Source organism: Aptenodytes patagonicus, chromosome 1 (assembly GCF_965638725.1).
Source record: "Aptenodytes patagonicus chromosome 1, bAptPat1.pri.cur, whole genome shotgun sequence".
Classification (NCBI taxonomy): Eukaryota; Metazoa; Chordata; class Aves; order Sphenisciformes; family Spheniscidae; genus Aptenodytes; species Aptenodytes patagonicus.
In genome coordinates this window covers 209,704,691-209,728,084 of record NC_134949.1, presented here as the reverse complement: position 1 = coordinate 209,728,084, position 23,394 = coordinate 209,704,691, and the positions used below count along the sequence as shown (strand labels likewise).

At 43.3% G+C, this 23,394-nt stretch overlaps 2 protein-coding genes across 8 annotated transcripts in view; one reads left to right on the top strand and one right to left on the bottom strand.

Moving 5' to 3' along the window:
• Nucleotides 1-6,334, bottom strand: part of ALKBH8 (alkB homolog 8, tRNA methyltransferase) — a 50,647-nt gene extending 44,313 nt beyond the window's left edge. For 2 of the 3 annotated variants that reach the window (XM_076328186.1, XM_076328187.1), the window contains exons 1-2: nt 6,284-6,334; nt 805-945 (exon numbers count right to left, since the gene is read on the bottom strand). In XM_076328186.1, the coding sequence (XP_076184301.1) occupies nt 805-945; nt 6,284-6,301 (159 nt within the window). In that variant the 5' untranslated portion in view covers nt 6,302-6,334. Of the gene's footprint in view, nt 1-804; nt 946-2,547; nt 2,605-6,283 lie in introns of those variants that run through there. The other variant, XM_076328189.1, reaches the window with a different exon arrangement.
• ELMOD1 (ELMO domain containing 1) overlaps nt 5,829-23,394 on the top strand; it is a 63,240-nt gene continuing 45,674 nt past the window's right edge. The window contains exon 1 of one of the 5 annotated variants that reach the window (XM_076328192.1): nt 5,829-5,974. The gene's annotated coding sequence lies outside the window, so the exon portion shown is untranslated. Of the gene's footprint in view, nt 5,975-18,455; nt 18,509-18,889; nt 18,971-19,395; nt 19,413-23,394 lie in introns of those variants that run through there. The other 4 variants (XM_076328193.1, XM_076328190.1, XM_076328195.1 and 1 more) reach the window with 4 other exon arrangements.

Genomic DNA, 23,394 nt, shown 5'->3' with positions numbered 1-23,394 from the left:
TAGTATCTCCCCACAACTGACAGAGGGAAATTATAAACTCTCTTTCTAACTTCTTCCCTTTCTGTCTGCAAGTTCCTGTCACTTACTTTTTGCTACACCAGTATCTGCAAGGTCACCCTCTGATCTGCTGTAACTCTCTACGGTGGCAGAAAACTACAGATCAAAAAGCTGAGTAGTCTTCTGTTAGGTTAGGGAATAAAGTGGCTTATGGTAAAGTTCATTAAGCATCATAAGAAAGCAGAACTCCCTCCTATCTTGTCCCCTTTTGTGAAAGGGAAGAGAAAGTTGTCCCCTTTTCAACAGCTGTAAGTCAGTCAACCAGTTCAACTCCCACAGAACCACAGCCTAAATCAATTTAGGTGAAGAAAACAATGTGGAAAAGATTTCTAAGGTAGGCATGTTTTTAACAGGGAGTTTAAATGAGACAAATCATACTTGATAGAGAAGTATAGAGGAAAGAAAGATACAAAAGCTAAAAGCTAGAGAAGAAATCACACAGAGAAAGAGAAGAAAAGTTTATCTACTTCAACAAGGTAACATTTCCCATGCTTCCTCCCCCTCCCCAACCCAAGAAACTACTGTTTCAGATTAAAAAAAAAAAAACCTTATCCGAAGGCCAAAGTCTCTCCAGACATTAAACTGCTGAAGTACAGTTCTGCTTTGAAATCAAAGAGGCACAGAAAACCCTCAATCTCAGGAAGTGCATTTTGGAAGAGAACTGCATTTTAGACAAAGCATATGTGAGAATAGAACACAGATAAGCAGCATTTTCACACTACCAACAAAATCAGAACTGCCAGTCACCTGTGTGGCATGGGAGATGCACTCAATGCCTTCATGTCTCATCAATGTATGCTGAGCTCTGACCTGCTTCCTCAATACCTTCTTCTTCATTTTATGGACTTTCAGGTGATCTTTGCTGGTTTTAACCTCCATGCTGGTGATCTGGGAAGCAGAAATAACAACACATAGTAAGTGTCCTGCTTGAAAAATTAAATGTTTCAGCCTGCTCTAGAGAGATAGCCTCCTCATCTCATATGTAAGCTCTAGGATAGCAACAGGACTTTCTATAATTCCAGATTTTATTAATTATTTGGGGCTGACAAAAGTGAGTCTGCAAAGTACGTTCTTCTTCAGTCAATAGCACGGTTTTCCCCATCTCTGAAGCCTTGCTATTAAACTCTCTTTTATTAAGAGGATCCCTCCCAAAACTAAAGCTTTATAAAGACTGCCATGATGCTAGATTTCATTTTCCAGTTTTTCTCTTCCTCTTCACTCCTTTATTCACAATATCATTACATCAATTTGTAGTTTTTAACCTGCCTGCCCCTCCTGTTTTCACATAGTAGTTTCAGTTAATTTCCTTCTGTCGTGGTTTAATCTCAGTCAGCAACTAAGCACCACGCAGCCGCTCGCTCACTCCCCCCCTGCCCCCGGTGGGATGGGGGAGAGAATTGGAAGAGCACAAGTGAGAAAAACTCATGGGTTGAGATAAAAACAGTTTAATAATTGAAATAAAATGATAATAATAATATGATAATAATAATAATACACAAAGCAAGTGATGCACAGTACAATTGCTCACCACCTGCCGACCGATGCCCAGCCAGTCCCCGAGCAGCGGCCTCCCCGGCCAGCTTTCCCCAGTTTATGTACTGAGCATGACGTCACATGGTATGGAATGTCCCTTTGGCCAGTTTGGCTGTGCCCCCTCCCAGCTTCTTGTGCACCTCCAGCCTTCTCAGTCGGTAGAGCATGGAAAACTAAAAAGTCCTTGGCTAGTGTAAGCATTACCTAGCAACAACTAAAACATCGGTGTGTTATCAACTTTGTTCTCATCCTAAATCCAAAACACTCTACCAGCTACTAGAAAGGAAATTAACTCTATCCGTGCTGAAACCAGGACACCTTCTTTCTACAGTCTCTCTAGGGCAGAACAAGAGAAAAAAAATATATGTGGAGCTGCCATGTATCGTCTTAGCTTCTAGGTTATTCATGCCTCACCAAATGCTTGTATTGGAGATGAACTGTTCCCATTTAGCTCCTTTTTCCTAATTGCCACTTTCAAGTAAATATGACATTTGGCAAAAACTTCTTTTTTTGAGAGTAGAAAAATGTGTTCAATACTTAGATGTCCAAGAACTAGCAATGAGGATGCTCCACACCTCATTTAGCACATCTCCCAAGGCCAAACTTCACGCAAGTCACATTCCTCTCATGAGAAGGAACAGAAAACTGTGTACATATATTAACTATTGAATTTAGTGACAACACAGCGTTTACCTACCATTGAGTTACTTAAGGGTCACTGGCCTTCTCCAGATTTTGTTGCATCTTTTGCCACTTCTTGTCTACCGCTATACTGAGATCATACAGTACCTTCCTACATCCCTCTGAGCCTACTTTCTTTTCCTTTCTCCCTTCCCACTTCCTTCAAACCCAAGGGAAGAGTCCAGACCTCACTTAAGACTATCACAAAGCTCCCAGACGTTGATATGGCTAGACTTTGCCGTTCTCTCTTTCTCTCCCTATAGCATAATCCCTTACCCATATTTTAGGGGTTTCTTGTCTTCTTTCCCAAAAATCCTCCTAACAGTACAGGTGGACAATCCAACTGCAGTTGTCTGTCCTTTTCCATCCTTTTATTATCATTGGTCTGATAACAATCCTTCCACCTCATCTTCTCTTCACCTCAAAAAATGTTTTTGTTTATGTTTTTTTAAGAAAAAAAAAGAAGAAAAAAAAAAGAACTATGCCAATCACCACTATATTTACTTATTTAAATGTGTCAACTGTTTCAACAGTCGGTCATCCACTTGTATACCTTCTGGCTTGCAAGGCTGCATAGCTGCTTCCCAACACCTGAACTGCAGACACAATCACGATAACATGACAATGTATCACAGGAAAATTGTAAAGGTAAAAAAAAAAATCATATTAGTATTTGATGCAACTTTGTATTGAATGACTTAGCAAATATTTTCTTTTAAACAAATGCAAATATGCTAGTAAAATTGTTATAAAAATATTAGTGTTGCATAGGAGCTACAAGTATGTATTCCCTGTGACTGCTGCAGCACTACCATCATCAACATGCACAACTATTAACTGCACTGAAACAGAAAAATCTTTGAAGGGAATCAGAATGACAAAAGCACCCAGTGGAAATAACAGATTCTAATCCTCCAAAAAGGAGCAGAATAAATGCTGCCAAAGACGACTCAGTCTTTTGCCACTCCTTACCATTTGTTGGTTCTTCCTCCTACCCTTGCTCTTCCACTCCCAAACCCAATTTTACAGCAGTCTCAAATGAACTAAAACACTTGTCAAAGAAAATTAATTGGCAACAACAATTCCAAGCAAACCTAGCAAGTTACTGGCATGGTAGGCTCCAACAATTCTATCCTGAAACAGTTTCAGATGCCTGCTATCAAGTTTGAGATGGCACATGCATGGCTGTAACAGTTTGAACCCCAGCCTCCTGGCCAAACAGCATTACTCAATTTTTTACACATATCCTGATCACATAAAGACCACATTTACATCTGAGCCTGACAAAAAAAACCTAATAAATTACTCAGCACCAAGATTCATCCTACCACCGCTAGACTCTTGCCAGTTCCTAGGGTCTCTTACTCAGAGCTAATTCAAGCATAACCATGCTAACATGCAACAGAGGCAAAATATATAAGAAAGAAATCTCCCTAGCGACAAAACTCTAACAGGGTACAGTTTCAGGAGAAGGAGGAGACTACTGAAATAATTATTTCATGTGACTTCAGAAACATAAAGCGTAGAAGCTGGAAAGATTAGTGGGTTATAGAGCCAATCTTCCTTTCTGTGAAATTGTTTATTACAGATTTCTTAGCAACTGTCTCCCGTTTCCCTTCAAAGCAATAGTGCTCGCTAAGGGCTTTTTGCATATTTTACATCTCTGCTTTTCTCTCTTACCTGGCTGAATGTCTTGGTACTTTCTTAAATAATTATTTTCCCTTCTTGATGGCAGACCTGCACACAGTCTGCAGTTCATTCGTTGACAAAACCACACTTGCTTCTAAAGAAAAATAGTTCAAAATAGTTTTCTTATTGAGGATTCTTCACTTAATCTCCGACTAGGGTTAAACACACAGAGAGCAATGGTCCCCTTAACCTTCATTAGCTAAATAATGATCAAGAAATCTCAAACCTGCTTAGACAAAAAAAGCACAGTGAGACACAAAAAAAACCAACAAAAGATAAATGCAAAGGTACCCGGGGCAGGGGGAAGTCTCTTGAAAAGAGGCATGAAAAGGTGACATCAAGTACTTTCCCCTAAGTGCATCTAATGGGTTACCCTTACCAGGATTCATCTGATTTGCAGGCTTGTTCAACAGCAATCTTACCATGACCAAGCTGTCCAATTAACAGGTTTGGTCCAAAAGGCTTGGCCTGCCCAACTTTATTTGCCATACACAGGTGAACAAAGGCCAATAGCTTTACAGACCGCCCATGTGCAGGTTCTTATCTTCTGGGGAGGTGGACAAGCAGCTTCAGACTACTTCACAGGAAAGTACAGGAGAGACTTATCTTTGATTTGGTGAGGTGGAGTTACAGAAAGGAATAAGAGTATGGGATGGGTTTACTCTTTGGAACCATGCAAATCTGGTTCAGAAGAAAAAGCATTGAGGCTACGTACATCACCCTTACCAGTCAGACCACTGTCATGCAGCCTCTGCAGAACAGACCCAGCGAGAAGAAATGGATATCGAACTGAAAGGCTCAGGCCTCTCCCATAACATCTACACCTCTGCGCAGTGGAAGACTCCATCTGATCTCAGGAGAAAGCAGCTCTGAGTTTAGTCAGGCTTTTAGTCGGGTCCTCGCAAACTCCCACATTCTCCAGGCAAAAGCCAAGAAGTCATGGCCCAATATTTGGCAAACTAGCACAGAAACTGAAGTTGAAAGACTACTTTCCATCCTTTCATAACCTCTGAACTAAACAACAGAACAAGGGACAGATAAGGTGTGACTCAGCTGCCTAAACAACGGCATTTAAAACTGGCAGAGATGCCCTACCCCATGGCCTTTCACCTGTTGCTCAAGAAGCTGAAGACCTCCCCTACATGCTGTGTCACGCTTGCCAACATCACCCAGATGCCTCCGGCGCCTGAAGGCATCTCGAACAGCGTTACCTGCATTGCTGAGACAGCAGAACCTTCCCTTGGTCTCTGTCTGAGCTAGGCCTAAACTCTGCCTTGTCTGTTGCATCATTACCCAAGGCTCAATTCTGCAGGCACAGAAGCCAACAGTCTGCCTTGATTTCTGAGTTAGAACCACACTCAACTGTATAGAAGTGGAAAATTTTATTTGGTAGCATCTCACATCCCCTTTACAAAGGCCAATATGACTATAGAAGAAAAAGCATGCAGCAGTGGATTATTCATTACTGTTATCACCTCCTTTCACGAGTATTAAAAAAAAGTAGCTCCTGAAAATACACTGAAACATATCCTGAAAATACCCCTTGCAATGCTAGCTTGTCACACAACTGGCCTGAAATTACTACAAAGGTTAATGTCAAGCTTTAATGTAACAGGGGAGCTTTATTTGCTGTAGAAGCCACTTCTGAAAATGAGTGCATCGTTCCTGAAGTGGAGCTGAACGGCAGCTGTCAGCAGAGGGAGCACCACGCTCAGTTACGAAGTTTGCCAGTTCATTATTCAGTTTTGGCTTGGTTTTGTGCCGCAGACACGTAAACATAAACGTATACAGTCGCTGCATACGCACAGACATCAAGACTCGTGGAAAAAATTAAAATTCAGTAGTTCTGGTGGGGAGATTTAAGAGTTCCAGCATTGGCCAAGTACGCCTGTACGCGTCGGTACCTCCCTGCGGTTATCCCCACCGCATCTCTGCCAGTGACACGTCTCACCGACACCCCTCAAATTCACGGGCTCTGGGCACTCGTTAATAACGATAATAGGAATAACAACAGGTATGTGCGCACGCTGTTCTGCCCTGAATAAACACGGGGGGGGGGGGGGGGGAAGGGTTGTAAAAGCTGTGAGGCAGACGCAGGGGTTGACTTGGCCTTGCCCCCACTCCACACCACCTCGCCCTGACAGGGCCAGGGCCAGGCCGCCGCGGGCTCGGCTCCCCCGCACACGGCGGCGCGGGAAGACCGCGGCAGGAGTCGCCCACGCTCCCGACACCTCCGTGGTGCCCCACCTGTTCCTCCTCCCCCAGCCGAGAGCCGGGCAGGGCGGGCGCTGCAACCCCGGACCCGGCCGACGCGGCACATTACCTGACTGGAGGCGGCCATATTGGGGCAGGCGCGCAGCCCGCCACCGCCCCCGCCGCTCCGTCGTGGCGGCGCCCCGCCCTCGGCCCGCCCCGAGCGGGTGGGTCCTCGCTGCCGGCCGGGCGGCAAATTCCCTGAGGGTCTTTACGAGGCAAAATATGTGCCCTGTTATCGCGGGGTGAAGGAAGGAAAACCTTTCCGACACATACCGGTGTTCTACGCCAGGTTTTCCTGAGTGCCGGCGAGGGTCCCGGGTGTGTCCCGGGGCGGCGGTCAGGCGGTTCCTCAGTGTGGCCAGGTGGCCAAGAAGGCCAATGGCATCCTGGCCTGTATCAGAAATAGTGTGGCCAGCAGGAGTAGAGAAGCGATCGTGCCCCTGTACTCGGCCCTGGTGAGGCCGCACCTCGAATACTGTGTTCCGTTTTGGACCCCTCACTACAAGAAGGACATTGAGGTGCTGGAGTGTGTCCAGAGAAGGGCAACGAGGCTGGTGAGGGGTCTGGAGAACAAGTCTTATGAGGAGCGGCTGAGGGAACTGGGGTTGTTTAGCCTGGAGAAAAGGAGGCTGAGGGGAGACCTCATCGCTCTCTACAACTACCTGAAAGGAGGTTGTAGCGAGGTGGGTGTTGGTCTCTTCTCCCAAGTAACTAACGATAGGACGAGAGGAAACAGCCTCAGGTTGCACCGGGAGAGGTTTAGATTGGACATGAGGAAAAATTTCTTTACTGAAAGGGTTGTCAAACATTGGAACAGGCTGCCCCGGGAAGTGGTTGAGTCACCATCCCTGGAGGTATTTAAAAGACATGTAGATGAGGCACTTAGGGACATGGTTTAGTGGGCATGGTGGTGTTGGGTTGATGGTTGGACTCAATGATCTTAGAGGTCTTTTCCAACCTTAATGATTCTATGATTCAGGGGAGACACGTCTGTGCTCGGGTGGGTCCAGGGCCTGCACTCACAGCATGGAGGGAAACTTGGCAGTGTAACGAGGGGGAGGAGGAGAAAGCGGCCTTCTTCAGTCTCCTGCCTTGGACACACGCTTATTGTGACTGTTCCATATCCTCATTTCTGCTAGCCCAAATGCCACCTGGCTTCACTTACCTGCAGGCCCTCCCCTTGCCACCTTTTCTTTCCAAGTAGAGCCTGCTCCTTGTCACCCTCCTTCCCATCAATAAAGTCTTCTTTCAAGTCCGCAACAGAAGTAAAGTGACATTTGAACCCCCACCTCAGCTCCAGGCCTGGCTCCCCTCCTTCACTGAGGGCAGTTCAGGGTAAAGCCTCCTCCAGTGCAGGGGATCGCAAAACAGCCACATCCACGCAGCAGGTTAAAGACAGCTTCCCCCAGGCCAAGGTACTCACCCGAACAGACTATCATCTAGACAGGCCACCATCACAGCAGCACTGATCATATTACCTTTGGCACATCCCACACTAGGGACAGAGGAAGACAAAACTATGCCAATGCAGCCTAGGCCACATGAAGACCAACCCTCTGGTTGTACATATATATTTCCTCATGCCACTCTTCAGCTCACTAGCAACCCCACTAAGGCTGCTTAGTAAATCTGTGCTATTGAGCAACCTGTGCCTTGCTGAAAGGAAACATCTCTGCAGCTTGCTGGCTCCCTGCATGAGAAAGTGCTCCCTTAAATCAGAGATAGAGCGTGTAAGTCTTCTCTCCCCTTCATTTTTCTCTGCCATCATAGACTAACTGAGCTTCATACTATGCCCCTAGACCAACACAGCCCTTCCCACCTTCTTTATCCAAAATACTGAAGTTCAGCATTACCTACTTTTTCTGTCTTTACCTGACAAATATTCTACTTCTCACTGTAGCTTATTACCTATTTTTTTCTCTCTCTATTTAAATACCAAGCTGATTTTTTTTTCCCCTCTCTCAACCTCCTGTGGGTATTTAACCTTTCTCAAGATCAATTAGGTGTGGAATTCCCAGGTGGGTGGTATGTAAGGTGACTCATGAGCCTGTAAACCTGTAGTCAGAAGCCAGCTCCTCAGGTTTGTCCCAGATCCATGCTCTGGAGGAGTCTACCCATGCTGTTAGGTAGGGTTGTGCTTGCACAGAAAAAAAAATACCTTTCCCTTGGAGCATATATCATGCCCTGTGCCAGAGACACAGCTATCCCATGTGCAGGAGGTACAAGGACACTAAGGGTGCGAGGCTGGTAGGGCACATCCACCAGCCTGTGAAGGTAGTCAGAAAGGTGGTCCCACTTCTGTCCTTCCACCACAGTCTGTGGCATTACATCACTCTCCATCTTTGACCTATGCAGTGGGTAGCAAGGTATTGTGATAGCACAAATCTTAAGTTTTTCATATGTACAGTGTGAATATTAACTGCCTACCTAGTAAGAGTATAGCAGGGAGCTTGTTAACCTTTGTGAACACTAAGCATTAGCATCATCTGGTCTTTTTGTAAGTCAGAATGAAGGGGGGGAAAGAACAACCAGGCAACGTCAACAGCTGCTGTCTCTATTAAAATATTGTCTGAGGCCCTCAGTCCTGGAAACCACCAAACCTGAAAGGATGATCCTAATGAAATCAGTTTGTAATTCGTTACCAATTTGTTCTGACAAGTGGAAAATACCTGCCCAAAGGTTGTTTCTGTTAAGTGCCCATGTTGCAGTTCAAAGCCCTGATTATGTGGGCTCTCCATTCTTCTACTTGGCTGTCCATGTGTGGTTTATCCCACTGGGATGCACTGTTGGTAGGTAAGAAGTGGAACGTAGGCTTAGTGGAACATTACATCTCAGAGCACAAACCAAGAGGTTCTGGCAGCTGCCTGACCCTGTGTTCGCCAGTCATCATTTGGGTTTATTCTGCTTTATTATTTTGAAAATTGCTTTCTGGGGGAGAACAGACTCACTGTGTATTTTTTTCTTGAAATATCTCTGTATGATTAGGATTGGTCAAGAATTTGTGATGCATATTGCAATAACATTTCCTTTGTAAATGCATAAAGATTTTAGTTCTATAAACAACATTCTCACATAGGAAAATTCACCAATTAAAAGGAAAACAGTTAAAGGCTGGTTATGGGGTTTTTAATACAAGCTTATTTTGGTCAAACCAGAACTGTTATTCCCTTTATAATTTAAGCCCTGAAGCACTGTGCAGTCCCTTCTCATGCAAGATAACTTGGGTATAGACTCCCCCTACAGATACCACAGTGCTTATTGACCACAAATAAAAATACATCTCCATTTGGTTAACAACGTTGTCACTGACTAACCCACAAAATAGTTCACAGAAGTGGGGATTCAAATACATTTACATTTGATGTTAATATAATCTCTGATTAAAAGTGCTTTGGGAGAAATCTCAGTATTTCTAAAAAAAAAAAATCCAATTTTTATAATGATAGTGTTTTGCTTTTAAAATTCAGCAAATATTCTAGTTTGAAATTAAGTTTTCATAGTTTTCTTAAGCAAAAAAAAATGTTTATATCAGAAAATCTGGGCTCTGGCTCTATTTTTTTTAACTGATAACCAGGAAACGTCTTCTAAAGCAGAATGTCATGCTCCCATTTACTCATGGGTGAGAAATAAAATTCTGCTGACTTTTCCCAGGAGCAAATTACAATACTCAGTATGCTGTTACCTATTTTATCTTTGCCACATTCCCAAAGAGAGTCAAGGCATTTGTCTATTTCTTCTAATTCCCCATCCACTTCATATGATAGTAAGTAAACACTTCCGTTTCCTTCAACAAACTAGAGGTTACTGGTCCATACATGGAAAGACAATCTTAATCGCTTTTATACCAATGCAAGCCAAGCCGTGCTTTAGCCTAATGTGATCACACTGGATTTCCATCACTTTCAAACCCAATTAAAAGAAAATCGCAGAAAGATAGTAGGATTTGCTGTATCAGATCTCTTGATTTAAGAAGCTGCAGTTTAAGAATCAGGACAAATAGGATATGTTTCAGGATAGCAGTTTGTTACAGGAACAAGAAGAAACCTCTTAGCATAAAATCCAGCTCAAAATCACCCATGACTAGTACTGTAGAGGAGTACCGTAGTAAATGATGAGACACAAGATGAATTGTTTTAGGATACTATTCATGTAATATTTAAGGACTTTGACAAATATCTGTTGACCTAAATTCAAAATGTGCTACTGCTGCTGCTTGCAATAGTAATATTCTCCATAACAAACCTCTGCAATGCCAAAGGCTGATATTTTCCAGGCAGACAGCAAGGCTGGCTCTGTGCTGCATGTCATTTTGATTCTGCATTTGTGCTGTTCAATGCTAGATTTCATATTTCTTTCTAAAAAAGAAAAACAGCCAAAAAACAACTTTAAGAATTTTCTAGCAATTGCGCAAGACCAAAAAGAGACATGAGAAATCTAGGCCCTGGTAAAATAAATGGGAGTTGTGCCAGTTATTACAATGAAGGCAGGTTTTATCCTTATTTTCAAATACTAGCAAACAAAAATCTTTTATTCTCAAGAGGCTTAAAATGTCAAGTAATATCAGTATGCTTTCTAATTTCTAAGCTTTAGGCTACACTCTCTTCATACCTCCAAGCTTTTTTTCACAAACATAAGACTTCGGAGTACATTTTTTTTCCTTTCCTTTAATAAAAGCCGAAATTTTCCTGAAATCTCTAGACTCAGGGTACTCGAACTTTAAGAAATACATTAAATAGCATAAATCCCATGATAAAATTGTAAGATTTGGCAACACTGGTTTTGTGGCACACATGCATGATTATTGGCAGGTTCACTTCCATCGTTACAAGGTACCATCCTCTTGTGAAGCAAGTTTCTTTGGCATGGCAACACAACTCTTTCTGAGCAGGCAGATTTCAGTTCTGTGCTGGGACCGCTACAGATATTGTCATCTAGGGAACCGAACCCATCAGTGAATGTTTAGGATTGGGCAGAGGTTAGCTAAATTGAGCACTTCTGCTATGCCATGAGATTGCGTTAATGCAATATAGGCATGTTATCAGAGGGGGGAGGAACAGTTTTAACTTCTGTTGTCAGATACATTGCAAAGGTGTGCCTACATTGTTGGATCACCATTAATATCTCACTAGAACTGGGAGCACAATTCTGTAGGCTTCAATAAACAGAAGTTCTTTGATCCCTTCCTGGAGAGTCCTCAGAAAATTCCTATGAACTTTCAGGCACAAGACAGAAATTACCGTAGTTATGATGTGCATGCCACACATCTGAAGACCTTTCGTTACCGGTACTGCCAGTCCACAGCTCCAGCTCTTGCAAGGTTCCTACAACATGTGCACACAGATGTCAACAAACAGAGAATTTCCTCATTTGATTAAGGAAGAATCTAAGAGATGTAAATTCCCTAGGCACAATTACTGGGAAGCATAATATCTATGAAGATCAACTAAAAGCTCCCCCCAATGCAGCTCCTGATATGCTGTCTCCTGCCAGCTTTTTCTGCTCACATAAAACCTCTCAGCGAATGGTCCCCAGCCTTTGAAGTCCCACGTGCACCAATACTCAGCAAATCATACATTGCAGGCAATCATTTTGCCCTCAGTTTTAATTTTCTAAATTTTCTCTGGCCATAAGCAATCTTGGAGACTTAGGGCTTTAAATCTTTCCAAAGCCGTGCCTTCTCTGCTGTAATACTACTACTGACACTTCCACTCTCTAGAACAGGGGGCCTCCTGCAGTTTGGAGCAATGAGCCACTACCACGTTCTCATCAGGCACTATGCACCTTTATCATCACACTTTTATTTGAAAATACTATAGAACTACAATACTGCATGATAGGTCCATAGACCGTCTACCAGAGGTTTGGAGATGATTAAATCCATAAATCACTGCTGGAAACACTTCTCCAAAAAAATTCCTGAATCTTCTGTTGGTTCTCTGCTGAACAGGAACTGCTGCTTTCACTGCCCAGGTGACTCTTTCTCTGCAATTCAGGCAAAGTCTAGGGAAGATCTTCTTGTGCCAGTCTAGTAAACTTTCCAGGGTGTCAGAAAAGTAATATGAAGTACTGAAAGAACCATACAAAATATTGATTTCCCTTCAAATCACTGAACCCATCAACACATGGTTTAGTTTAGCCTTGAAGGCAAGGTTGTTAGAAAGATTCAGACAAAATATTTCTGTTTTCTCTGGCACGAAGGCTGAAAATTATAATCTCTTCTTCAAAGCCTGCATGTACTTTACATTCTCTTCTTGCTCTTTATGCCTGTTTTCCATGATGAGGCCGGAAGTATTAGTTTTTGGAATTACTGATTGAATTATATTATTCTCTTCTGGCCCTACAGTTGAAATCTTACACTAACCTGGCAAAACCCAGTTCTGTCACAAGCAATTAGGATTTGGTAGGCATTCAGAAAGCAATGCGACCCTACACAGGGATCCTCCCTGGTATCTACACTAGGCTGGCAGTCTGCTTTCCTGCATATCCTTGGAAACCATAATTTCTCACAGTTATTCTTCAGGACATAAATGTATCATAAGGACAATCATGGAATATCAGGCAGTGAATTTGTCTACTTCATCAATCAATACATTTTTAAGGATACAGTGCTTGCAGTCCAGACACAATCTGCAAAGACAATTTTTAAAGGCATAGTATTGTTTACCTACAGAGAACTAAATATTACATTTCCATCATAAGTTAGATCCTCGGTGCCTCCAGTGAGACTGGGGAGAATATTGCGATGTATTCCTTAGACTGGGACTCTATCCTTTCAGCCCGTTTCAGGCATCATCTCAGGAGGTCTCATTAGCTGTTACTCATGCAATAGATTCACCTTCTTTGGAAGAAGAACAACTGTGCAACTATATGTTAAAATTTTCTACACGAAAACATGGTCAGTTTCTTGGGTCACCCCACTTGCTGCTTTTGTAATCCAGTTTTTGTTGACTTCTCTGGATCTGTACGCATAATCAACACATCTGAAAAATAGAAGTTGTAAGTTTTTCAACTGAATATGCCGAAAAAAAAAGATGCATCCAAACTTAGCGGAATTTTTTTTACAAACACCACTTCTCTGTGACTCAGTTTGCCAATCTGTATGACATTTACATAAATATTTACCCAACTTGCCAAGGGTTGTGAATCTTCATGAATCATTGTTTGTGTAACACTTTGTAATCCTTGAATGAAACGTAGCATATGCATTCAGAGTATGGATCTGATTAATGGCAGACGATAAATGAAAAGAATAGATAAAAAATGATCACATCACTTTTTTTTCCCTTGTTCAAAATTGGTTTCAAAGAAATGTTCTCTTACAAATGCAAATCTTTCTTTTTCACACAGACATAATATGGTTGGTACACATCTTAGTGAAGAAGATTAGGACACAGTCTGATGTTAATCAGTATATTCAAGTTTGTTCACTTTTATTAAGATAAAAAAGCAGGCGTTGTTAGCATATAGTATTTGAAATTCATGTCTATATCACTTTATTTTACTCTTTCTATACAGAAATATCAAACAGAATCATTTAAATTAAAACATTATAACATTAAATGCTCTTCATTCATACGTAGACAAAGTTCTTTCTGGCAAAATTCTTTGCTTCAAGAGACGGGTAACTAAATGAGCATACTGGCTGCTTCACTTAGCTGTCATCTTCTAAAGGCTATATGAGCAAGCCTGCCACACTTCATCTCTCATGTTACCATCATCTACATGCTTTTGTTATTGTTTCCTGTGTTAAACATTACGGCATCTTCAAAGTCATACGTGTGAAATGAAGTGTGGCACTGTAAATGAACAAAATAACTAGGAGAGAGGTTTAAGAAATGATCATAAAGGTTGTGTGCAGACTGCTTTCATTGCTATAATATCAGTGCACGAGAGCCATGTAATACACCATCTCAGGACAATTCTGTATTTGACGCTTCTCCTGAGCTAGGCACAAAGAATTGCCAGCTGTTCAATATTTCAAAGTAGAGTCTTGACATGGATTTGAAGCATCACAATGGTTATGAAATCATTGTGGTACTTGAAATAGATACTCAGACATAGCAAGAAAATAGATTTTAATTTGGGGAACGAGATTTCTTAAGCAAACAAAATTATAGAAGTTAGAGACTGGAAATATATTTTGTCACCCCATCCTTCTCTTCACTGCAGCAGGGTGGTTCTTTATAACACACTTCTATAGTGTTCTGCAGCTCAATTGTAGGAATGCATTTTGCAGGGGAGGATATCTGCAGGGCAGTCCCCATACACCATCAACTACACAGGACACTGTCCTAGGAATGGAATCAGCACCTACTTGAATGTACATGGAGACCAAACAGGGGAATCCCTGACTGCATCACATAATTCAGGATCATGCTTCCTACCTAAGCACTGCTTGGCATGGGCAGGAATGAACTACAAACCCCAGATCCCACCCAGCGTGGATATACATGATTATATAGAGTAAAAACAAAAGGCTCATACATGCATTGTGCGGTATCAAACATAAAACAGAGATGCTAACTCATGCTACCGCATGAGTGTCCTCAGATTGAAGGCTCCAGAAGTGCGATAATTCTTACATATAAGTAAACCTACAGATGTTTAGGACTCCGTTTCTAGATTCTCATGGATCCCCAAGAGGGCCTGTTTCCGTATCTTTTATATCTTTTTTTTTATTTATTAGAAGTAAACTATAAAGCTCCAGGCAAATATATAAAAGTTTCTGGCTATGCTGATGTAGGAGTAAGAACTGTATTGAGAGCACCTGTCCAGCTGCATACGTGCTACAGTCCAGCATCTGGAAATCGATTTACTATAGACATCTTTCACTACAGAGCTCACAGTAGTTAACGTACCTGTCACGATTCCTGCTCCCACTGGCAGCCTCCAAGACTCCAGATTCCTCCCCTGCAATGATCCTTATGGAAATTTTTTTCAGCGAGTAACTTACACCCCAAATGCATGTGTGCAGAACGGTGACAAGCTGTGCTCAGACAAATGTTGTCCTCCCATCTGCACTTTTACCTGAGTGTCCTGTTCACCTGGACCATATAACACCTCCCAGAAGATACAGCCAGATGTGTGCTTGATGACATCCTACACCTAAGGTAATTTGAGCTTCATTCTTCTCTGAATATCTTGTCAAAAGCTGTAGTTAGCATCAGACTCACTAATTACAGCATTCTTTTGTCATCTGCTTGCTACTGGCTTTGGAAAGGCTCCGTTTCACCACATATGGGTGTTTGGTCATTTCTTACAGAGGTCTAACACCAAGATCCCGTACAGTTTCATACAAATGTATGGGTTTCCAAATGACAAGAGGTGTGATGCCCTTTCCTTGGAGTGAGGGCAAATAGCTGTTCAAACTAAAATCAGACTTCATGTGTTCCAGTAGGCAAGAGTACTAGGAGAAAGGTATAGCCTTTTTAATGCAAAGCTTTTCCCCACAAGCAAAAAAGTTTGATCGGCTCAGTCAAACTAATAAAGAAAGACAGCAGCTGGTCTTGCAGTACTTAATCCACTATTGTTCCTTTGATATCACAAGTATCATTATACTTAACAGGGTGCTTCCATTACAGCAATTTTCTTTCAAATGCACAGCACTGTCACCAGTTGCCTAATGTATTCTGGTCTCTTAAATCACACCTGGGTTAATAGAACCAGAAGATCAAACACTAAGAAATAAAAAATAAAAACTTTTAGCTGATTCACAGGTCTCAGGAAAAGTGCTAGCAGCCAAAAGGCAAGGGTGTGGTTTATCACACCCTGATAATGCCCAGCTGACAAAAGGGCCCCTCTGATGCCCAGGGCAGGTGGGGAGGATTGAAAGCAGCCTGAGAAGGTTTTAATTTATGCTGAGAGTAGCCTGTCTCATCCTGAGTAAAACCTAAAGAGATTGATAATCTGGACTATAGATTTTGAAAACTGAGGTAAGAAAGTTCCTTATGTAAATGGGGGGGGTGGGGGTGGTTTTATTCTTTCCTTACTATAACTTTTAAGACTATTCTGGGAGTACTAGGATTATTAGGTAAAATATATTCTTTCTCTTGTCTGTTTTAAGTAAAAGAATACAAGTATAGCTAAAGTATTTCTGCCACCATCTGTATTGTCAGAAAATGAAAAATGTTATTTGTTTAAAAAAAATACTATGAAAGCATTAACTAAAACATAACTCCTCATGGTGCATTTAATAATGCTTGGGTGGCACGTCTTCTGAGAACAGTGCTCAATGGTGTCAAAACACATTAGGTTCTTCACAAGGGCATAGCGTGTACTCTTTATCAATCTTGTCTTTATCAGTAAATTGTGCAACCACAAGAGCTTCCATCCAAAATAATGAGGGACTTGAGCTTTTGATTTTTTCACCAATATCTGAGCTAGGTATGTTGTTCTCTGTTTTTTTGCTGCTTCTGTCACCTTCTTTCCAACACTAAATTAATCATGCAGGTGACCTTGCTGGCTTTTATTACGCACAGCAGGCTGTATGAGCTGTTGCTGGAGAAGTGTGACATTGCTTAACTAGTGGGGTCCTATATCTATTTTTTCTAATATGTGTTTCACTGCCACTTCTAAATACAGGCTATATATCTGCTGTAACGCACGGTTTCTTTCATTTGCCATAAATTAAAAATAATTATGCTGTTAAAAGGAAAGTACAGCATAGTAAAATGTTCTCTAACTGCTTATGATCAAAAGAGCTGGGGGCCTTTTAATCCAGGCCCCTGTTAGCTTTACAATGCTGTTTTGCCTCAACTTTCCATGAGAACAATGATGCTGAACGTAGGAGGCATAGTAATCCAGGTAACTTCCATCCCAAGACATTGAGTGAATGGGTACATCAAACTGCAATTTGATAACAAGGGGCTTGTAAAAATCCAGTCAAGTCTGAAATGGCACTGCGTGACTACAGTATAGCTATGTACTACTACTTGATTCCAGAGAATGGGCAGGAGGCCATCTGGAAACTCCAAACCCGTTGGTCTGATCCCCTAAATTTGCCATAACAGTAAGGGGCTAGAGTCAATGAGCCTTTCCAGCTTATTTTTTAAATTCCTCCACATTTGTGGATAAGAGTGTGGCACCTGGGAAGGTAAGGCTACTTCTGTAGCATGGATCCAGCTTTTGATGCTCATGATGCATCTTGCATAATTATGAATGAATTGTCTCACAAAGCTCTGTTCCCAAACTTATTTTGGGAAGCATAACTGAACTCTGCTCCTGAAGCCGCTGAAAAGTTCCCCAATATGGGGTTTACTCTGTTCAGAGATGTAGTGACCCACGGTGGCTCCTCCAACCTAGCGATAGAGCAGTCCCTGACAGGCTCAGGAACTGAGAGCAAGGATTGGGAGGGGGGCGGGGGAGGAAGGGAATCACTGGGATATAGTAATTAGAAAAAACACCGTAATGCAGGAGACGGAACTACTTTTCTAGTTGCATTGATGCATGGAATTAAGCTTGAAATCTTACTTCATTGTGGAAAACATGAGGCAAATAAGAGATGAGGTAGTAAAGTTGCAGTCTGATACCCATCATTTAGTGGGTTCCTTTGAGCATTGGACCTTGGTTGCTGATGGACAGCACGGCCGTAGCAGAGGCTGCTGAGACCTGTCCCTGCCATTCAATCAGCTCTGCAAATCGCAGTTTCTGCCAGCCAGGTGATGTCAAGAAGTGGAAGAGCGACTACATAGCTCTAGCTAGGAGGAGGATGAAGTAGCAGTCTGCTTTGCCTTGAGTGTAAGACATGAACGGCATTTCCTAGTCATTAAACGTTTAACTTAGTGACCCTAGTGTTTTCACCATACTTCTCGAATGTGACAGTTGATTATGGGATCAAAATGACTGCAAAAGGATATTCAGAAGAAATTAAACTGCGTCCCTTTAACAGGCATGCAGAAAGCTATTTTCAGGTTAGGCATAGAAAACACTTTGAAAAAGAGGTTAATTAGTATTTTCAAAGGACATCTAAAACCCAAGACTATTTGGCATCTCCACATTACCCATGTGGCCTGACAGCCTGCTTACAGCTTCAAAGGAACATCTGGACAGATGCATGCAGCAGTAAGAACGAACAGAAACACAGACTATTTGCCTGCTAGCAGTAGTTACAGCACTGGGAAACTTTAAATGGTTCTGTGGATGCTTCAGACAACAGTCATTATCCTCTTGGAGAGGAGAGCCATATAAACACACTGGCATGCCTGTGATCCTGATTAGCGGATTTTAAATTTTGAAGATCAAAAGCCTTCAGGATATACTGCTGGGGAAGAAAGGACGCTGATCGCCTTGACAGGTTGGTGGGATGGGATATGGAGGTTGGATACTACCCTAGCTAGCCGGGACCTTAACTGTACCCCCGTGGCTGGACTCCCTCAAGCGCAGACAGGTATCGCTTTTCCCCGGCAAGCGTGGGGAGGACGGGAGGGAAGGCCTCGGAAATCCAGCTTCGTTTTGGGACGGGGGAAGGTCAAAAAGGGAGGAAAGGTGCATCCTGCGCTGGCTGCCAGCGGTCCCCGGCCCCTTCCCCTCCCCGCGGGGCGGGCTCGGGCCCCGCCGCAGCCTCTCCCCGCGCTCGCCGGTAGGCGGCACCGCCACCCGCCTTCCTCCTCCTCCTCCTCCTCCTCCTCACCTTCGCCGAGCGCCGCGCCGGGTGACCCAGATCGCGGCGGCAGCACCGCACCCGCCCGGCGAGGAAGGACGGCCCGGGACGACGGCTGCGCTGCGCCGCGCCACGGGGATGTAGCGGCGCGGAGCGGTGAGTGCGCGGCGGCGGCGGGCCCTGCCGGCGGGTCGCCTAGCGACGGGAGGCGGCTCCGGGCATCGCATCGCAGCCCCCTGCGCTGCCCGCCCCCCCCTCCGCCCGGCTCTGGGAGCGAAGTTTTGCCGCTTTGAATGCGGGACTCTCCCTAGGAAGACCTTGCGGCGTAAGGAAATTGGGGGGACGCTGGGTGGTTTGCGCATTTGGGGTTGTTTTTGTTGATCTTTTTAGATTTCATTCTTTTTTTTTTTTTTTAACGCCCCCATCCTCTGTAATTCGCGAAGGGACGGCTGGAGGAGGCCGGCTCTGGGCGGCAGCCAGGCGCACGGCTCTGCGGCTCCGCAGTGGGCTCCGCGCCCTGCCCCGGCAGCCCGCCCGCCCTGCGCTGGAGGCCGCCGGCCTGGCTTGCCCCGCCGCCGCGGCGCGCAGCTGCCCTGAGGTCTGTGGACTTCAGTTACACCGACTTGTGGACATGATAATGATGTTTGGGTTTGTTGGGGTTTTTTTTTCTTTTTCCCTGCCTCCCCTTCATCCCCCCGCATGGTCATTGTGGACTGAAGTTACACTTGCTCCTGAGTTAACTCTAGGGTTGATGTCTGTAGTCTTTTATGTTTCTCTTTGTCCTCACCGTTTCTGCTTTTCTCATTTCCATGAAAATGGCTAAAAGAGAGTAGCTAAAGTGTATGTCAGAATGGGGGCGGGGGGGGGGGGGGCGGGGGTAGGAGAACAACACCTTTGTCCCAATTCGGTCAACTCAACAGTCAGATCACAACAAGCTGTTTTTTATGACAAAGGCGTTTGAAACAAAGGAGCCATTTTAGGAACTGAAAGAAATTTATTTTGTGGCTTGCATGCTTTAGTAAATCCAGGTTTTCATTCTTCTCTCTTATGCCCCCACCCCCGCTATTCTAATTTATCCTAAAATGAAGTAGAATAGAAGAAATGGCATCTCTTAAATCCTGCATCATCCTTATGCATTACAGAAGCTTACTGTTTGCCTTCTGTTGCAAACATTTTGTTATGCATTTTTAAAGAACGTTATTTTGTAGTGGTAGATCCTTGAATAGTTGAAGCAGTTGAGTGTGCTTGTGATAAGAACATCTCGTCTCCCTAAGATGAGAACAGTAAAAGTCTCGTTATGTGCAGTAATTTGGTAGGTGTTGCATACTTATGTCTATTTAGCATATTTAGCAAAGTGCAAGTACAGAGGGAGACTTACTGATTTTAAGGAGAGCCTGCTCTTCTCTGACTTTCTTAAAAAACGTGGACCACTGCATTTCCAAACTGAACAGGTGGAGTTACATCTAGAAATATCTTTTGACTTATTCAATTCTCATAATTTGCATATCATTTTAAGCAATATTTCAACTAAAACTAATGCAAAACCACATTGCTGTAGCAGTTGACTTATCGCCAAGCCTAATAGATGCTCAGAGACAGGAAGCCTATGATTTTCAGGAGTGAAATCATGTGACAGCATCAGATGCTGTATGTATCACTCTAGGCAGAACACGCTTCCAGGAAAGCACTAAACAATGGAAAAATCATGTAACAGCATACATTTGTTAACTTTCCTGCTGGTTCACTGATATACAGTAAAACATGTTCTGCTCGTGTAAAAACCTGCCAGGGCTAAGCATAGAACCAAAGTGTCTATGAATCCTTTGCCTGCTCAGCTCTTGAGACAGGGCTTTATTAGCCATGGGACAGCATCATATTAGCTGCACTGACACTTATGAACCGAAGAATTTCCTCAGATCAAACATCTTTCTGTCACTCTTGCCAGGGAATTACAGCCCCTTGAGCTACGCTATACTTAAGCAGGGAAACTTCAGGGCTATGTTGCATTAGGTGGTTATTTTGTTATCTATCATCACCCCTGGGCAAACAGAGTCTTGCTTCTGCTTGCAGTGATGGAAGCAGAGAAAATGCTGTTGTACAAATGCTAGTGTGTGTAGGGCTCCAGACTGCTGCTAGTATTTGAATCATCTTGTATTTTTAAAGCTGTCCGGAGAACTTGTACTTGCAGTTAAGCTGTGATCAGCTGTAACCAATGTTAACAAAAATTCTGTTTAGTTGTACAGACATGGCATAAGTGCTATACAGAGCCAGGCAAGCTTTATTTTTCCCAAGGGGTCATTTGAAGTGTTCGCAGAAAATTGCAAGAAGAGTAAGCTTGGGCTGCCTGGAGATCAAATCTTGTTGGATTTAATGCCCTCTGGCTCATGAGACTCTATTTTTTTCCTTTTTTTTTTATGAACATCTGCTCAGCCTTCTTGATTGGAAAGCTTGTTTTATTTGACATTCCTTTGAAATCTTTTGCTCAGTGACGTAGGCCAAAAGACTGCATGAAATATGTTACCCTCTTTGAATGGAAGCTTTGGGAAGGAGACAAGAAGAGTAAACTCCAGGGTAGGGTTTGCTGGAATACTGGGAAGGAAGCCAGGTGGTGAGATTCCAATCAGGAAAGAAGGATAAAGGAAAAATAAAATTAAAAATGAGACTGATGTAAAAAGTTGTGGAGAATGGTTGTGGTAGTGCAGGACTGAGGCTATGGTTCAGGCTTAGCATCCTCAGCGTCCGTGTAACACGATATGAGCTCAGCTGCATAACTGAGCTTGAGTGCTGAGCTGTGCTGCACCGCAGGATTTGCCAAGCCTGAGCCCGAAGTGGAAACGCTGCTTGTTCCTGCCAGGCGGTAGAAAGAGTAGTCTGACAGCAGAGGCTGTGGGAGCAGCTTCCTGAGTCACTTCTCAGTGGTACGTGGGACTGCGTGAGCATTCCTTTTCAAGGCAAAGCAAGCATTTTAGTGGTAAACTGACCTGTTTGACTTTGCCTTGAAACAAATTACGGATATGTTTACACTAGCGATTTGGCTCACATCTAGCTTGAGTATCTGACACATCCTCTGGAGACCTTCTCCAGTTGCCTTGTGGTGGTTCAGGTCTCAGAGCAGTCTTGCTACAAGAGACCTGAACTCTCACAGTGAAACTGAACCAGGAGTCCTGCTCTGGGAGCACTCCCAGTCAGTTACTGAGTCTTGGGTGAAAGATACTGGTTTCTTAAAACTACCTCTCAGCTGCATTTGAGCGAGCAAGTTCTCATCCACTTTAGCATAAAACAAATGAAGAGCCCCACGCCAAGTTGGTTAGCTTCAAACGTTTCTGGCAGTTCGTTCTGGAGTACTATGTCCCACTCCCCTGCAAAATGTGAGCAAACACTTCTCAGCTTTCTGTTACAGCTGAAAGGCCCTTCAGGAAGATAGTTCCCAGCACTTATAGTAGGTATAGTACCTGAGTGGAACCAAGTGCTTGGACGTGGTGTTTTTAACTTGTCCTAATCTGTTGCAGAACCTCAGGCTGAGCACTCCATTCTGGTTCAGCCAGCTACAGTCACAGATGTACAAAGGAGCCTGGAGAATAGGAGAAATAGAGGAGGTGCAAAGACTGGAATTGAAAACAGTCGTCAGATTGAGCAGTTGAAATTGCAACTTGTTAGAGCAGACTTAGGAGGTACAGGATACTGTGGTCCTCATGACTGTGTCTATAGGAAACTGCGTACCTGTGAGCTCTCACCTCTTTGGTGATATTGTACCTAGAATTACTTCACAGGCATTTTTAGTCTTAATATACACGTCTACACTAATGTTTTAGCTGAGGCAGAGAGAGTGTTTTTGAAGCAAATGACCCAGTTGTCCCTGCCTTTTTGTTCTTTACCTCACTTTGTGGACTAGTCTTGGAGCACCTGAGAATAAATGGGAGGACCTGTTTTGGGAGCACACCAACTGCAACCTGGCATTCAGTCCCAGGGACCAGGTTGGAGCTACTCCAGCATCCGTATCGGCTATTTTGTTTAAAAACAAACAGCCTTTCCCCTATCTATGTAGTTTCAACTTCAAATGCTTGGCACTTTTTTTTTTCCTTGGGAGAGCCACTTCTGTTGGTCTGTGCTATGCACTGAAGTAGCTGTAGCTCCTGTGATAGGTATGTATTTTGCTTCTCCAGGGAAGGATGCTCAGGTAGAGAGATTAAGGGACAGGACCAAACCCAAGAAAATTAGTTATATGAGGTCCTGTCTCTACAGCTCCCTGTATCATGCTGCTAATCCACTCACAGTTAACTGATGTCTTCTGAAGGTGCATAAGGAAGAAAAGCTGTTTCTGTAAAGAATGCTTATTTAGGACTGCGTACAACTGGCTATCAATTTCACAAACATAGGAGTTATTCCTTAGCATATACACCATCTGCCACACAAGTCCATATTGTGTGCCTGCATCTGAGTCTGCCAAAAGTGAACTGGTAAGTTTCCTAGGACCCCAAAATTGTGATGCTACTGGGATCAGCATATTGAGCAAGGGCTCCTGTGGCCAGTTCCAGATTGCACTGATAATGAACAGAAGTTTTGCCACTGATTTTTTTTTT